The sequence below is a fragment of the Crocodylus siamensis genome, chromosome 6, assembly GCF_052110815.1.
Source record: "Crocodylus siamensis isolate JL-2025a chromosome 6, ASM5211081v1, whole genome shotgun sequence".
Classification (NCBI taxonomy): domain Eukaryota; kingdom Metazoa; phylum Chordata; order Crocodylia; family Crocodylidae; genus Crocodylus; species Crocodylus siamensis.
Genome location: NC_143400.1, coordinates 76,190,515 through 76,208,142, shown reverse-complemented (window position 1 = coordinate 76,208,142; position 17,628 = coordinate 76,190,515). Strand labels below are relative to the sequence as shown.

The following is a 17,628-nucleotide window of genomic DNA, read 5'->3' as shown; positions in this document are numbered from 1 at the left end:
CTAGCTGACTTCCTGCCCCTGGGGCAGGGGGCTGCACTTAATGATCTCTGAGGTCCCTTCCAGCCCTAATGTCTACGAAATCTAAGCAATCTCCTTAGGAACTAACTCATCTGATATGAATTATTTTGGACTAGTTTGAATGGCTATTTCTGCACTGTGCACAAATCTTCTCTATCCCACAGGTCTCTGAATTTATTTCTACAGCCCTAAAACACTACCACCTGTGGCTATCAGTCAAATTTGTTTTCTCTCTCAAGCTGTTGCTATGGTTAAGCTGCAAATTGCCATCCTGTATCAAACAAATTGCCTGTAATACCAATACAAAAACAAATCAGAAATCACAAGCAAGACTTTATGCAAAAACATCTGCGCTCCCATCCTCCACCCACTCAACAGCATCCACTGTCCCGTAACATGTTGTATTCAGTAGGGTACTCTGTTGCCTGGTGCCAAGATCATCTGGTATATTCCAGTCCCAAAAATACCTTCAGCAGAGAGAGTTAGCCGCGTAAAGAATTCATAGCACTGCAGAAAGAAAAGGATTCCTCTCACATGACAAAGGAGTTGTGAGTAATGTTATAGCTGATTATATTAAATGACTGAGAAGCACTTTTAAGTAGATCTTCAGCTAACACTAAAGTTCAAAGCAGAGGCCCCTTGTTTCAGGATACTTTAGAACCTAGATATATTACATGTTTCATGTAACAGCCGTTACATAATACTAGTGGTGTCTACATGCATCTTTCAAAGTGATTTTGTAGCAGTTGCTGCTTAGTTTGAATCCAAGTGATAAAATAACAGGTGTGTAGGGTGCAGCCGTGTTGGTCTAAGGACATAGGCAGACAAGGTTCTTTGCGTGAATCTGATATCTTTTATTAGACCAACTTAAATAGTTGGAAAACAATTATTAAAGCAAGCTTTCGGGTTCAAAAAGTAGCACTTCTCTAAGTTTTAGATCCTCAGAGAATTTAACAAGCATTAAGATTCTGAAGCCTGAGACAGCAAGAGCAATGCCAGTGGCAGCAGCAACAGTTATTGCTTGTCCTTTTTTCTATTTCTGGCAGGCAGAGGACTTGATCAGAAAGCAGTAGCAAAAGCAAGACGTGGCAACCCAGGTGACATCCAGGAATGGAGGAGAGGCTGAAGGCAACAGTGAACGGCACCTCAGAAAAAGCAGTTTGCCCCCTGACAGAGAGCTATAAGCATATTTTACTACCCTTTGCCTACAGCTGTGTGTTTGTGCTGGGGCTGCTCCTAAATGGTGCCATGCTATGGCTGTGTTGCCGCACTAAAGAGTGGACCTGCACCACCATCTACCTAGTGAACTTGGCAGTGGCTGATCTCTTCTACCTCTGCTCTCTGCCTCTGCTTATCATTAATTATAGCATGCAGGATAAATGGCCGTTTGGAGAGTTCCTCTGCAAAATGGTACGTTTCTTGTTTTACTACAACCTCTATGGCAGCATCTTGCTGTTAACTTGCATCAGCATCCATCGCTTTCTGGGAGTTTGCTACCCCATCCGTTCACTGCCTTACAGGACCAGGAGACTGGCTGCCATTGGCACTGCTGTGTGCTGGGTACTGGTATTTCTGCAACTCTTGCCCACCATAATCTATGCTCGCACTGGTACCATCAATAACCACACCGTCTGCTTTGACATGACTAGCCCTGACAACTTTGGCAACTATTACTCCTATGGCATGGCTCTCACTGCATCTGGTTTTGTCCTCCCCTTTGTCATCATTTTAATCTGCTACTGTTTGATGATCAGAAGCCTGATTCAAAACACTGGGGAAACCAACCCCCTTTCTAGTGCTGTTCGAGCTAAATCAATCCAAACTATCCTGCTCGTGTGCAGTCTTTTTGCAGTTTGCTTACTTCCATTCCATGTTACTCGTGCCATCTACCTTTTCAGCCGCGTCTATCGAGTGACAGACTGCCACCTCTTACAAAGCATCAGCTTATCCTATAAGATCTGGAGGCCACTGGTGAGTCTCAACAGCTGCTTTAACCCACTCCTGTATTTTCTTTCTAGTCAAACTAACAGAGCCAGACTCATTCTGGAACTAAGGCTACATAAAAGGGATCACCTTCCCAAGCAAGCTGTGAATGCTAAGAGGACAAGTGCACCCCATGGGACTACTCCTTCAAGTATGGGAGCAAAGCCTGGAGAAAGTGACCTCCAATAACTTCCTTTCATTGCAATTTTGTTCCAATGAAGAGCGAATATAGCAATTTAAAATAACTGGGTGCATAGCTTTGAGAAGAGTCAGAAAACCACTCACCTACACCAATAAGAGACACTGTGTAATTAAAGTTTTTCTTGTGAGAAAAGCCTCAGTGAGGACAGACTGCGGTTACTTATAAGGAAGTATTTATGAAGGACTTTGAGGCAAGCTGTGAGCATTTTGTACGTCAAGCAACAGCAACAGTAACACCAAACCTCCTCTCAGCTCTCTTTCACCAAGGAAAGGGGAACTGTGAACATGTACAAATTGGAATAGGTATAAGGTGAGGAAGACTGAGGTTGAAATGGAGGTAAGCTATTCATTACCTCCAGATATAAGTTAGATACTAAAACCACTTTACTATAAATTTTAAAGCATCTTCATTCACATTAAAATTTTTGAAAGCAAGTTTTAGAAATTCCTGTCTGTTGCTACTTTACTGACTGCACTTGCAAAAGGAAAGTTGGTCATTAATTTGCTAGCCAGGGCTGCTGAGCACAGGGCATGATCAGAGGGGTCTGGTCTTGGCCTTAGAAATATCAACAAGGTGAAAGGAGAAAACATTGGTTAATTTAGTACAAACACCTTACTTTTGATGCAAGTCTTTTTGCTAGAATCTTGGTTTACAAAAATTTTTCTTCAGGTGACAACCAGCAAGACCTGTGTGTTATTTCCTAGGAGTCAGAGTTCTACAGCCCTAAAAAAAAAAAATGAATATCACAGAATGACCAGATAGCTCAGCAGCTCAAAATGAAGGGAGCTACCATTAAGCCAAGACTCTGGCCAGCAAGCTGCCACAGATTGCTGTTCTATTTCGAGTTGGATGTTGCCACCAAAAGACAATCTTTCAATGTAAAAATATGAGCACATGACATGGTTTCAAGTTCACACCCTGTACAGAACATGCTTTAGCGCTACAACAAAAAAGTGGTGAAGGGAACTTTCAGACAAGCTCTTTACAACAGCAGCTGTTAAATAACCACATCAACCAAAGGAAGCCAAGTTTGCCCATCTTCACCAGTCACATTTTGTATGAATCTTAGATCATGAACTATGGGACACAGGCAAATTTTATCTATTAACACACAGTTACCTCAGTAGAATCAAGTGTACTGTATTATTTGTGGAAGATATTAAATGGATGCCAACATGTGTACCTTTGTTCTGTAAGCAATTCTAGTCCTTGTTACAATTGATGAAGATCCTACTTGCCAATCATTCAGGCTATATGGAAGCAGCAATGAAGCTCTTTTGTGGAACAAAACCCTGAAATAAATAGAATCCAATACCCGACACCGGGCTAGTGGGGGAGGCCTGAGCAAGGATCTACTCTGGCAAGCAGATGGGTCAGTCCATAGGGACTAAGCGGTTGTGCTTGCTTAAGTGGCCTACAAGTCAAAGAAGAATAAATAGAATAGCACCAAATAAACACCTCTTCATTTTATCCAGTTTTTCTTCCATATACATACAGCTAATTTCAGGGCCCTGCTGAGTTAAGATGGCAGAAGTAAACAGTTATCTGCAGCCTGACATCTTACTTGGCTACTACAGATGGGATTGACAAGGAATGTGAATATTGCATTATTTCATTGTGGCATATGTTGCATATCCAGTAGCACCCACAATGTGCTAGGTGCTATATAAACACCACAGTTATCTGAATGAATTTTAAATTCATGTTTACAGTTTTATACCCTTTTTTTTTTTTTTAAATAGATTTAAATGAAAGCAAAATATCAAGAGTTACCTATTCACCTGCCTAGATACTCAATTTACAACTGCATAAAACATTTGGCATACTTAACATACAAGTTAATGCTTCTGTAAAATGTTAGCTCAGCCAACAGATAAAAACTCCTTCCACCCCTCATTCCCTCAGCACCTCCAGCCACTGTAGCTGATGGATGAGTTTTGTGGCATACCTACTTTTAGAAGAGCTCTGGGTGGAATTGCACATGCCCTCTCAAAAACACATGTACCGAAAGTGAGGATAGAGAAGTTTCATGCTGTTGGGAAAACAAGTATATTAAACTAGACTCTAAATTAAGCAGCTCTATCAGGCTACTACTACATTTATTACTATTACTTTCACTCCTTTATTCAGTAACTGATGGAGGACTGGCAACGGGATATAGAGATTTAAAGTTTCCAATATGTTCACTGAAATTGAGCCCAGATTGTTAACAACTGAAAGTTGTCACCATCTGACAGCTATTTAGTGGTGAAAGTAGGTTTGGTTTGGTTTCAAGGTAGTTTCTAGTAAATGACCCAACAAATCACCACTTCCAGCACAGGCCAGTGATTAAATGGATCTGGAGGCAAAAATTCTTCCTTACCCAGAAGTACCATGCCAAGATAAGGCAAAGTTTATGTCACCTCCCAGCCATACCCAAGACTGCAACCAAGGCCCCAGGTAGAAATTAAAATAGTGGGATTAGAAATAAAGGAATTTTATGCCCCATCCCATACATTTACATTAGTGCCAAGGTATAAAATTCCTTGGATCCCAAACCATGCAACTGCAAGGGCCAAAGTGAGACCCAGGACTGCACCCAGTCCAATCCCATAGACAGGACAGCATAAGGCTGTCACAGACCCAATTCTAACACCCAGCTGGTCGTTGGGAACAGGGACAGGGTAGCCCAGGGTCCCAGCTAGAGACCACAGGTGCCTCCAACCCGATCTCAGGGATCAAGCAAAGGGTGGCTTTGGCCTGGACCCTGGGGCTGCCCCATGTCCAATCCCAATACTCAGCTGGGAAAGCCCCATCTCAAGCTCCCATATCCTGGGTTTTTAAATACCATGTATGCATCCCAGCTGGGCTGTATGTGCAGTTTTGAAAAGCCAAGTGTGCTGGAGATTAAACAGGGGGCAGTTGTGTCCTTGACCCTAGAGCTGTCCCTTGCCTCAGTCTAATGCTCAGCTGAACATCCTAGTGGCTGGTTTGTACTGCACCTTAAACAGAAGATTTAACAGTTGTCCTAGAACCAGCACTGTCCAGAGCCAGATCACAATACCTAGGTGAGCTTTGGGATGGTACAGACACTACATGTTTAACTTAAGGTAAAATACAAGCCAACCACAACAGCGTTCTACATTTTTTGTGCCATAAATTGACATGCTACAATTCATGGTGCTGCCATAAAATGTAAACTCTGCCAGGGCCCCAAGAAACAAACCCTGGCCACTTGCTCCTGAGCAGAGTCATTATGTGGAGCATACTATTGGGAAGTACACACCTCAACACTCCTCTCAGGCTTTCCACAGAATACACACATTATGCATGTTACTTCTTTCCAAGCATTTATAGCAAGGAAATAGTGAAGATAGTAAGCAGTATACTTCTGAACTACTGGAACTGTTCAATTATGCCACTGCAGGTGCAAGTCCTATACTCATGCCAACATTCACATCCAAAAGTAACAAGAGTAATGCATCATCAGCAGGGCTTTTGCTCTCAGGGGAAAAAAAGGGAAAAAGATTTTTTAAATATAAAAACTTATGCAGGAGCTGTTCAGAAAGAAATAGTTCTCAGCCAAAATGGCCTGAAGTCATTTGAAAGTAGATGCTAAAGGTACATACTAAAGTTACCCTCCAGCACCACTTGAGGAATCAATTTATCCAATGGCCAAGGCCTACAAAATGTTCTCTTCTTCCCAACACTTACTTTAAAAAACTGTTTGCCTATGTTCCTTCTTCCCACCTCTACAAGCAGATTTTCATGAGATTTCTATTTTACAAAAAGAAAGCCTCCTCTGTTCCCACCATCAGCAATGCCATACTGTAGCAAGAACATGACAACTTCAGTTTGAAACAGAAGAGTTCCATCCAGAGCACTCACGTAAGCCTGAAGCAGTCATCTCAGCAATGGAACTACAAAGCCCTGTGCTGCCACAAGCCAATCAGAGGGCCAAGGGGGCAGAACCAACACAGAGCAGTAATGGCTTCATGACCAGAAGTAAAATGAGAAAGCAGCAGAAAGAAGCTCTGAACTGAGGGGTTAGAAGTAGAAAAGATGGGGGTTTGAAGGTAGTGATGTTACTTAGTTGATGAGACAGAGCTAGAAATCAGTTCCCCTCTCCTGAAGCAACACTTAAAAAGGCAAGTTAGTAATAAAAAAACCCACAAAAACCCAATAAGTTATGGAGTCAGATGCCCTTATATATTTAGTTTTATTTATTACAAAAGACCAACATTTATAAGTCCAACAAAAAAGTCCAAAGTAAACAAAAAGACGCACTCCACAAAGAAACAAATGTCTATTGTACCCATTCCTTCCATTCTGAAGGCAGCATAGAAAAATAAAACTGAAACCATGCGTCATGGTAATTCTCTACAGCACCAAAAGGAAAGTTTCTAAACTAATTTTTCCTGGATTAAATTTCATGAGGATCAACCATGACAGTTCTTGCTTCATATTAATACTGTCTTTGGTAAAGTATGTACAATACTCTCTTTGGTAAAGTATGTACAATAGTAAAAAAAGGGGGGACTTTAAGGGTTCTATGAATGCAAAGATGTCAATTTCTAAAAACCAAAAGATGAGTGTTTTCCCTGTCTATTTAAATTAAAAATATACAAATTACTTAATTAGGAAAAAACCAAGCAGTACAACATAATAAAACCCAATCCTGCTTGGATGCAAGCAAGTTTTCCCACTGTTATCATGGGTACCCACATCTCTTTAAGATGAAGCTGGTTTTTAGACCAATTTCATCCCAGCAATTTAAATATTTCACCTTAGACCAATATATAATTCTTAAAACCCATACTGGTAATTATAAAATTAAAATTGCTGTTGTTACAACAATGTATCAAGAACCATTTCCATAGGAAAAAGAGCTTAACCTTGCTTACAAGAGGCACAAACCCATATAAGAACACCATTAATACTAAAATACTCCCAGAATTCTCATTTTTGAGCACAGTGTATTCATTAAAAATTACAGGAAGAATTTCTTAAAAAGAGGCTTTACTTTGCAGTCAAGATAGTCTAGTTTCTATGCCAACATTTTCTATAGGCAAAGCAGAACTGAATTGCTGCAGTATGTTAACAAGGTTGTCCACTGTAGACTGTAGCATAGCCAACAAGAATCAGCGTGTGAAAGTATTATAGCTCAAAGCTTCAGATTCCATTTTGTTGAGCACACAGAAGTTAAAATCTCAACACCTGACATTACAATAGAATCTACTTATTGGGAACAGATTTTTAAAGGTAAAGGTAAAGTGAAGGATGCAAGTGACAGCTTGTGGGTTCAAACAGAGCCAGATGATTCATTATTTACCCTTGAGAAACACAGATTAACCAATTAAAAATATATATCAAAAGAAACCCAGTTATGTTTTGCATTAGCAAAAGAATAAGATTCGTTAATTTGCTTTCGTTTTATGTTCTCAACTACTGAGAGCCAGGTTGCCTGGGTGTGAAGTTCAGAAAGTTTCCACCTCTTGACAAACTTGGGCTGCGGCATGTTATTTCAGCACACTTCTGTGTGCCAGTGTAGATAAGTGGGAATAATAGTTAGCTGGTAGCTGCAAAAATAAAAAGAACAAAAGGTGAATCTTGTCAAAAGCTTACTGCTCGGCATACCAGTTGTCTGTCAGGTTAAACTATTCATTTAGGTTTTACCTCCTTAAAAATCTATTTTTGGGGTTTTGGGTTTTTCTTTTTATTATAGTCAGAGGTGGGACATTTCTTATGGCCACTGCATAAAATTTTAAGATTTATATATAAATAAATAAATAAACAAACAAACAAACAAACCAACCGCAGCTTTTTAAAACTGATAAACTAACAACATTAACTTGCCAAAATACTTCCAGGTTCAGTCCTTAAAACTAAAAGGTTTACTATCCTATGCTCTTCTGCGTTAAAAAAAACCTACTAATACCTGAGCTCCTAGTCTGGAGAGGTATCTATTCCTTAAACTAATATGATCCTTTGGCCGTAATTTGGCCAAGTCATCTTCATTCTGACGTCTGAGTTTTTCTTGTTCTTCTGCTCTGGAAAACAAAATCCAAAGTTTTGCATTGAGATGTGCAAACCAGAATACATTCCAACCCATTAGTTACTGCAAGTAAAACTGAGTTTAAAAGTTATAAGTGAAGACTGTGTCACGAGAAAAATTACAAGCAGATTTAAGACACAAATTTGATATGCAAAAAGAAGGAGAGACTTTATTTTCTGCAATATTTTTTATTTAGCATGGTAGGACTGTTTTAGAAAGCAAGATATCAAAGGAAAATTTATACAAGTGATAACATGCTCAGTCACTTCAGTAACAAAATTTAGTCTGCTTTTAATAAACAATATTTTATCCTTTAAAATGAATTAAGATTACAGCACAGAGAGGATAAGTGGTCAAATACCATACTAAAGAGACTGCTCAGCAGTCTGACAGAGTAAAGAGCAACCAGGATTTGGTTGTACCAAAGATTAAAGATCCCATACTTGGCCATACAGTACTTTTCAAAAACTGCTGCAACTCCCAGCTATTTTCCATGTGAGCCACTTGCTTAAAAGAACCAAAAAAAAAAAAGTCTTGAAAAGCTGAACTGTGTTTTATTGCTGTAAGTGTTTAATATTTAATAAGACAAGTTAAGCATTAAGGAGAAAGCTCTTAACATGTTTCAGAAGTCAATGTTCCCTGAAGTATACAAACTATACATAACCATAAATAATTGCTCAAGTTAACATCATTAAGAAAAAAAAACACTCACAAAAGTTTCTTTATGTAGCCTTCATTATAAAGATATTGGCTTCAGACTGCAAAACTCCTTTTCAACAGCACAAAGCTTCAATTCAAATGCTATAAACCAGCAAAAGTCAAGTGCTTTGAGAGAGAAGACTGTTTGGCAGATATGAACATTTGCCACAAAACATAACTTTAGTCATAAAATAGTTTACTGTAAAATCCTCAGCATGTTAGTTTTTCAATTAACTAATGTCCAGTGCTAAGCATCAAGCTCTAAGAACACTAATTCTTCAAGTTGACATGGTGTTGTTCAAACGTTCCCCACTTCTGGATATTTGCTATTCAAATTTCGTTTCTGAAAAAAACATTGTAAATGAGAATTATTGAAAAACACTGCTAACAAAGAACCACGGCATGCAAGGGTCAAAGCATACCCAAAAAAAACATTCTTGTCTTTCAAGTGACATTCTGCATTGGACAAAAAAAAAAAAAAATACAGTATGTGCACGCACAAGTAAGCAGGTTTGAGTTTTTTGGTAAAGTTGTTTGCTTGTTTTTAAATTAACATCAAGCCACATTAACATAGCTCAGCCCTGAAGTAGGCACAACCACCTGCCTTGCAGCCTGCCCCTGCTGATCCCATTCAATAACTGCCACCACAGACCAGATCTGGCCCATAAACTGCAGGATAGTGTTTTCTAGATATTTTAAAATTGCCTCTTTCCTTCATAATCCCCACTCAAAGAAACTCCATATATGGCTTCCATATAATTTTACATTCAATGGCTACACTCCCAAAAGCATACAAGTTACGCAAGACAGATTTGAGCTGCCCATTTCCTCACTCACATTCAACCCAGGAGGGGAGCAGGAACAGCCACACTCCTTCTGAGTAAGCAGTGCACAGTGAGCTCTGAGCTCTTTGGTTGCTCAGCATAGCTGCTCCCACAGCTCCATATGTATAGTGCGATTCGAACAGCTGCCTGAACTCCCTGCACTTTGGCAGTACCAGCACTGACCAGCCAGTGAGCCAAGAGCTCACTGTGCACGTGCTACACAGCCAAGAAGAGTGTGGCTGTATCTTTCTCCTCTCCAGATCTGCCCCCAACACCACCACAAGCTAAGAACAAATATGAATATACCACAAGAAGCCTGCACAACTGCAGGAGAGTTTGTTTTGGCTGGCAGTTTCCATTTTTAATGACACAATCGTGTTTGTGTCTTAAGAAAATGTTTTTTCCTCCGTCCTTTGCAGAACAGCCAAACTAGTTAAAGTTCATACTAGATGCCACAACAGCAAGGGATCTACGGGCAATTCACTACATGCGCATTATGAAATCTGCCACCCTGCTACTTGTACACAGAAGAGTAATAAATCTAACTATGTATGAGGTAATTGCATATATATCTAATATAAGCAGCATCACTGGAAGTGGGTAAGTTAGGATTCTATCCCATCAGAAGAGAAACTGAAATTTTAGAGAGGGTCCTATACTAAAATTTAAAATTAGGTCATTCGGAACAGGAAGTGCATCACCAAGAAAGTTTAATCTTGATTATGCACAAAGTACGTTGCCAGTTTAGAATTCCATCAATTAGAATATCAAAACATCACACGATAATTATAGGAAATGAAATGGAATGTCTACTTTATAAAAGACAAACGCTACGCAAGGGCATTTCTTTTAACGCCTCATCTGTGCCACCTGAAGCAGCATGCAACTACTTTTTAGAATCCAAGTGCAGCGAGAGCCATGGAATATTTATTGTACAGCTGCATGCACATAATGAACAATCCTGCAGCTTTTCATCATGAAAAAAAAAAAATCAACTTAAAGAATTATTAGATACAGTTTATTAAAATGACCTGTAGCTAAGAGTCAAGGTAATAGTTTAACCAAAACTGGTTTTAGTTAAAAAGCATCTCTGTTAGTAATCACTGTACCATCTGACCCCCATCAATTCACTAACAGATTCCGTCTTCACATAATTCTCATCTTAGAAATGACTAACTCCATTTTGGGAGAACTGAGGCACTAAATTAAGTAGCTTTTCCAAAGTCTGCAACAGGCAAAAAACTTAACTTGAGAGACTAGACCACAAAAACAGCAACTTCCCTTCCCAGCTCAAACTTTTACCAGTTTAAGAGTTCAAATTAATGGACTTAAAAATGGCTGTACACAAATGCAGAGAACCTGGGAAACAAGAAGGAAGAATCGTAAGTCCTCACAGTCACAGAACTATGACATGATTGGAATAACAGAGCCTTGGTGGGAGAGCTCACATGACTGGAGTAGTCAGGGATGGATACAAACTGTTCAGGGAGGACAGATGGGAAAAGAGGAGGAAGAGTTGCTCTTTATGTAAAAGAGCTGTATGACTGGTCCAGTATGAAACTGGAGACAGGGCTCTTGAATGTCTCTAGGTTATGGTCAGAGGGGAGAGCAACCAGGACAATGTTGTAGTCGGGGTCCACCACAGACCTTCAGACCAGGAGGAGGTGGTGAATGAAGCTTTCCTCAAAACAACTGGCAGAAGTTTGCAGATCACAGACCCTGGTTCTTGTGAGAGACTTCAAATCACCCCTACATCTGCTGGGAAGGCAACACAGCAGTGCACAGGCAATCCAGGAAGTTTTTGGAAAGTGCTGTGGACAATTTCCTGTCCAACCGGTGGAGAGGCCAGCTAGGGGTTGTGCTCTTCTTGACCTGCTGCTCACAAACAGGGAAGAACTAGTGGGGAACACAGAAGTGGGATAGCAATTTGGGCAACAGTGACCATGAGATGATCAAGGTCAGAAGCCCGAGGAAAAAGGAAGGAGAGTAGCAGAATAAGGACCCTAGATTTCAGAAAAGCACACTTTGACTCCCTCAGGGAACTGCTGGGTAGGATCCCCGGAAGGCCAGTCTGAGGGGCAGAAGAGTCCAGGAGAGCTAGCTGTACTTTGAAGAAAACTCACTTAGGGCACAGGAATGAACCATCCTGATGGGCAGAAAAACTAGCAAGTATGGCAAAAGACCAGCTTGGCTTAGCAGGGAACTCTTCAGTGAGCTAAAGCACAAAAAGGAAGCTTATAAGAAGTGGAGACTTGGACAAATGACAAGGGAGGAGAATAAGAGTATTACTCGGACATACAAGGATGAAATCAAGAAGACCAAAATGCAGTTGGAGTTCAGGTAGTAAGAGATGTGAAGTGTAACAAGACAGGTTGCTACAACTATGTCAGCAACAAAAGGAAGATCATGGAAAGTGATGGGTCCCTTACTGAATGGAAGGGCAACCTAGTAACAGAGGATGTAGAAGAGGCTGAATACTCGATGCCTTTTTTACTTCAATCTACACAAGCAAGATCAGCTCTGAGACTACTACGCCTGGCAGCACAGTTTATGGATTGGGGAGCAGCTGACAGTGGCAAAAGACAAGGTTAGGGACTATTTAGAAAAGCGGGACGTGTGCAAGTCCATGGGGCTGGAACAATGCACACAAGAGTGCTGAGGGAGTTGGCCAATGTGATCGCACAGCTGCAGTCCATTATCTTTGAAAACTCATGGTGGGTGGGAGAGGTCCTGGACGATTAGAAAAGAGCAAATACAGTGCCCATCTTTACGAAAGGGAAGTAGGAGGATCCAGGGAACTACAGACCAGTCAACCTCACTGCAGTCCCTGGAAAAATCATAGAGCAAGTCCTCAAGGAATCCATTTCTAAGTACTGGAGGAAAAGGTCATCAGGATTCGTCAGCATGGATTCACCAAGGATAAGTAATGCCTGACCAATCTGATTGCCTACTATGATGAGATGACTGGCTCTGTGGATGTGATGTACCTCAACTTTAGCACGGTTTTTGATGCAGGTCTCCAACAACACTCTTGCAAGCAAGCTAAGAAAGTACAGGTTGAATGAATGGACTGTAAGGCGGATAGAAAATTGGCTGAATCGTTGGGCTCAAAGGGTCACAATGAATGACTCAATGGCTATTTTGCAGCCAGTATCAAGCGGAGTGCCTCAGGAGTTGATCTCAGGGCTAGTGTTTTTTTTAATATCTTCACAGTGACCTGGAAGATGAGATAGAGTACACTCACAGCAAGTTTACAAAGGACACCCAAGCTGGGAGGAGTAGCAGATACACTGGAGGGGAGAGCTAGGATTCAGAGACAAATTGGAGGTTTGGACCAAAAGAAATCTCAAAGTTCAATAAGGTCAAGTTCAAAGTCCTACGCTTCAGCCAGAACAATGCCACGTGCCAGTACAGGCTTGAAACCGACTGGCTGAACAGCAGCTCTGCAGAAAGGGACTTGGGGGTTACGCTCAGCTTAATGTCCAATGTGAGCCAACGGTCACATCCTTCTTGTGAAGAAAGCTAACAGCATACTGGGCTGCATAAGCAGTAGTGCTGACAACAGATCGAGAGAAGTGATTATTCCCCCTACTCAGCACTGGTGAGGCCACATCTGGAGTAGTGTTTAGTTTTAGGGCCCCCATTCCAGAAGAGATGTGGACAAATTGGAGAGAGTCTAGTGAAAGGCAATGAAAATGGTTAGGGTGCTGGGGCACATGACTTGTGAGGAGAGGCTGAGGGAACCAAGCTTATTTAGTCTGGAGCACAGAAGACTGAGGAGGGGTTTAATAGCAGCCTTTAACTACCTGAAGGGAGGTTCCAAAGACAATTCTATGAAAATCAAAAGTTATTTTTCCAAAAAGTTAGAATTTTACATTTTTATCTGAACAAGCAAATTTTAATACGAAGTTCAGTTCGACCATTACTGCTGTGACTGTTCATGCTATGCTGTCATACCTACTACCAGCAAGTCCTTTACTTCAGGTTTCAAGTTTAAATATGAACAAGACAAAGGGCTTGCTTAGCTTTATTAAAAAGGGGATTGTATGCAGAATAGTAAGCCTTTCTAGTGTGCATACAGTCAGTGGCTGCCTGGCATCTACACATTTAAGTTGCCTCCAAATGTTTTTTTAAAGAAGTAGAAAGGGAAAAAGCAAGAGCCTTAATGGACAGCAGTGAAACACTACTATGCAGCTACTGTTTTGTAGAGCTTGAAAGAGAAGCAACTAGATTTGTTTTGTGGGGAATGCTGTAGGTTCATAACTTCTCCATTTTAAAAACAGCAAAAAGACCATGCTCAAGAAAAAAACAAAATCCTAACAGCAAGTTTCCTGCAGTAAATAAAGGAAGTTTCAAGACAACAACACACTGTCAGTCTCAGCTTCTTAAAATTCCTTTCAAAAAGGGGGAGAAAAAGCCTGCAAAGTATTCTCCTCTGGAAACAAAGTTTCTTTCTATTCAACTGAATCTCCCTACCTCATGAATTCTTTTCAGTGAAGTCAAAACATGTATACAAAATTGACATGTTAACACTGACACGTTAAGAACATTTTCAGTTAACTGTACTAGCACTAGCTTTACTTTCACACCTAAACCTGGATTAAAAAGACAAGGTTCTGAGATATAGGAACCCAAATTAGATGCTGAAAACTTGAAATAAGTAAGTTACATAGAGGCTGAGAGAAGCAGTGAGATTCAGGCATTTAACTATGGTTTTTAAGAGGTCTCACCTATTTAGTCTTAGTTTGTGTGACTTCTGACATTAGACCCATATACAATGTTTTATTATTTGACACAGCAGCCTGAAAATTACTTTGCTCTTTATTCCACTTTCCAAGTGGTAGTTAGAGGATGCACTTGCAGAAAGCCTTAGTGAAGAATGACAGTGTTGCTCATACTTTTTTAGGCAGACAGATACCTGCAACAATGGCACTAGTTCCAGGTCTGAAGTCAGCAATGGGTGTGAACTTTTTGGGGTTTTTTTAAATACTGTTTCAAACTTCATTCAGCTGGAAGGCTATTTGTGGGGAGAGAAAAAAAAAAAAAAAAGCACAAGGCTGAAAGGTGTATTTTCAAGATTTAGAATCAATAAGGTGATAAAATGCCTGGGAAAGCAGGTAGAGACTCCACTAAAAAAAAAAAAGAAAGAAAATCACAGGAAGAACAAGCATGAACTTCAGATGGAGTTGCATCCACCTGCCAGTGCATGGTAAAGATGCAACAAAGAAAGAATAAATTCATCTGCATAACTGCTAGTTGTCACCTGTTCAAAGATAACACCAACAAAGTTTTACATGCTACTAAATTTTTATGCGCAACCTCAGATTTTAGGCACCCATCTTTGGAAACTTACAGCTAGGCCTCCAATTTCCAGAGCTGCTGAGCATCTACAGCTCCAACTCCCTGACTAGGTATCATGCCAGATAGAAATCCTTCACAAACCTATGTTCAAGCCATACACTGGGATACAATGTTAATGCAAAATCCAGTACTGAAGTTTGTTGCAGTTACCTCTTAACAAAATAATGGCGATAAGAAAGAGTGGCTGTGCGCCAGATGTACACAGAAGCCAATCTTTCAATAGCTTTAAGATACTGTTCGTTAGTTCCTTATACTTACTCAGCTGCTGCTAGTTTTTGCAATTTCTCCCTCTTCTTGGCAGACCAGTTCAGATCACCTCCTACAACAAAAACAATATCAAATTATGAATCTGAAGTTTATTTCAACTATAATGCCATCAACCTAGCTCTTTCATCCATAGTGCTCTCATCAGAAACTGTCAGAGCATTTAATTAAGGCTGGTATCATTATTTCAGTTTTAAAGATACTGGAACTAAATCATGGGGAGAAAGATCAATTTACCAAAGATCACTCACTTGACCAATGACAAAAACAAATAAGTTGGGTTTTCCAAGTTGTAGTCCATGGCACCATTAGACTATATTTCTACATAACTCACCACCCTAGAAACAGTTGATGAAATTTAGGCCACACAAATGAGATATGCCACAGAGCCAGGAAGTAATAGAACAGGTGCAACCACAGCTGCAACACTGCATTCAGCACAAAGCAACAAAATGGAGCAAGTTCAAAGAAAAAGAAAGCTGATTAGGGTGCTATAGGACAGAACTGAAGATCTTTAGTTAAATATGCACAACTTTGTACTGCAGCAGCAAGGATGGGAAAAAAAATCAAATATTTAAAAGGGATGCAAACACTATTAAAGCAGAGGAATTTGAAGCGAGAAAACTAGGGATTGGAGGGAACAGGTATGAAAAAAGCAGAATTAGGTGAATGAGGAAAAAGCTTTGAGAACTTTACAGCAATGGAGATGCTCTAGTTTGGGACAACAAAGTGCAGCTGAATAAAAAAAGCCAACACGCTCTGTAAGAATAATTTCGCATGTCCCATTAAGGAACTAAAAGGTAGCAGCTGTTCTCCAGCTCCAACTTTGTTGTTCAGACTCAGTGAGCAAAATGTAACAGTTCAGAGATGTGAAAACATTAAGTGAACTAACTTCTAAGAATTTCTGAGACTATGCAATTGTGCATACAAAGATTTTTCTCTTTTAAATAACAATTCAACGCTTTCCAAAGACTGTCAAGAATATCAGTGCAGTCTTATTCAATGTCTACTTATACACCTCATCCATTTTGTTTTGTTTTGATTCAACTATAGCATATACCAGGTATTAAAATTAGCTCAAGATAGTTGAAAGTACAGGTGTTTAATCCTCTGCTTAACCTGACTAGCTTACACATTCAGTATATCATGAATCTTGGCAGTTTTCTTTATCAATGGTTATCAAGGTGGTTTAGGAAAGAATCCCAATTCTAATATTATAAAGCCTTAGTCTGTCCATAATGCTTTATTCGCACCGATTGGTTGCCTCGGCAGCCAGAGGGCTCTGCACAGACAGACGCACAGCAGAGCACCACCACAACAGCAGGGACTAAGAGGCCGGGGCGGGAGGGATGAGGCCAGCACCACTGGCCTCTCACCCCCACCCCCCAACCTGCTCCTTGGAGGTGGCGGTGGCGCAGGATGCTGGCAGCACAGCGCTGGCCTCATCCCCCTATACAGCAGAGCACCACCATGACAGCAGTGACTGAGTGGCCAGAGCAGGGAGCCAGCCCTGTTTCTTGGAGCCAGGGGCCAGGATGTGTCCCAGACAGCCAGCAGGGAGGAGGAGGAGGAGGAGGAGGAGGGAGGGAAGCAGTAAGGCAGGGGGTTACCGGTGGCAGGGTACAGCCACCTGCTGCATACAAGCTCCCCTTACCCTCCCCCCCACCAGAGGCAGGAGCGCACTCAGGCCTGCACCCGAAGCAGTGGTGGGGAACTGGACCCAAAATGGCTGGGGGGGGGGCGGGGGGGAAGAATGAGCCCAGGCCCAAAGTGGCTTGGGGGGGAGGGGAGGGGTGAAGCAGCCAGACCTCAACCCAAGGTGAGGGCGGAGAGTGGGCAACACAGGCCTCTGTCCCCACCCCACCCCAGTCATGTTTGATGGGTAATTTGCTAATAAAAAGATAAAATTTAACATCCAGTAAGTGCTTCCATTACATATGTGGTCCCTGTTTTCAAGAAGGGGAGGAAGGAAGAGCCTGGCAACTACAGGCCAGTCAGCCTCACTTCTATCCTGGGGAAGGTCTTTGAAAAAATTATCAAGGGCCACATTTGTGAGAGCCCTGCAGGGGAAGTGATGTTGAGGGGTAACCGGCATGGGTTCGTGCAAGGCTGATCCTGCCTGACCAACCTGGTCTCTTTCTATGACCAGGTAACAAAGAGCTTAGATGGGAAGGAGGAAGTCTATGTCATCTTCTTAGACTTCCAGAAGGCCTTCGACACAGTGTCCCACACAATTCTGGTGG

The 17,628-nt window shown here is 41.1% G+C and overlaps 2 protein-coding genes across 3 annotated transcripts in view; one reads left to right on the top strand and one right to left on the bottom strand.

Annotated features, from left to right (window-relative positions):
- The first annotated feature begins 1,128 nt into the window (after window positions 1-1,128).
- LOC149863029 (P2Y purinoceptor 3-like) lies at window positions 1,129-2,190 on the top strand. The gene has a single exon (XM_090054130.1). The coding sequence runs from the start codon at window positions 1,129-1,131 to the stop codon at window positions 2,188-2,190; it is 1,062 nt and encodes a 353-aa protein (XP_089910256.1).
- Window positions 2,191-6,389: 4,199 nt separating this feature from the next.
- MFSD1 (major facilitator superfamily domain containing 1) overlaps window positions 6,390-17,628 on the bottom strand; it is a 31,164-nt gene continuing 19,925 nt past the window's right edge. The window contains exons 15-17 of one of the 2 annotated variants that reach the window (XM_090052931.1): window positions 15,380-15,440; window positions 8,121-8,232; window positions 6,390-7,761 (exon numbers count right to left, since the gene is read on the bottom strand). In XM_090052931.1, the coding sequence (XP_089909057.1) occupies window positions 7,702-7,761; window positions 8,121-8,232; window positions 15,380-15,440 (233 nt within the window). In that variant the 3' untranslated portion in view covers window positions 6,390-7,701. Of the gene's footprint in view, window positions 7,762-8,120; window positions 8,233-8,785; window positions 9,280-15,379; window positions 15,441-17,628 lie in introns of those variants that run through there. The other variant, XM_090052932.1, reaches the window with a different exon arrangement.

Bases quoted from the DNA above. Each gene is read 5' to 3' on its own strand.
- LOC149863029 (XM_090054130.1), top strand. From the start codon at position 1,129: ATGGAGGAGAGGCTGAAGGCAACAGTGAACGGCACCTCAGAAAAAGCA.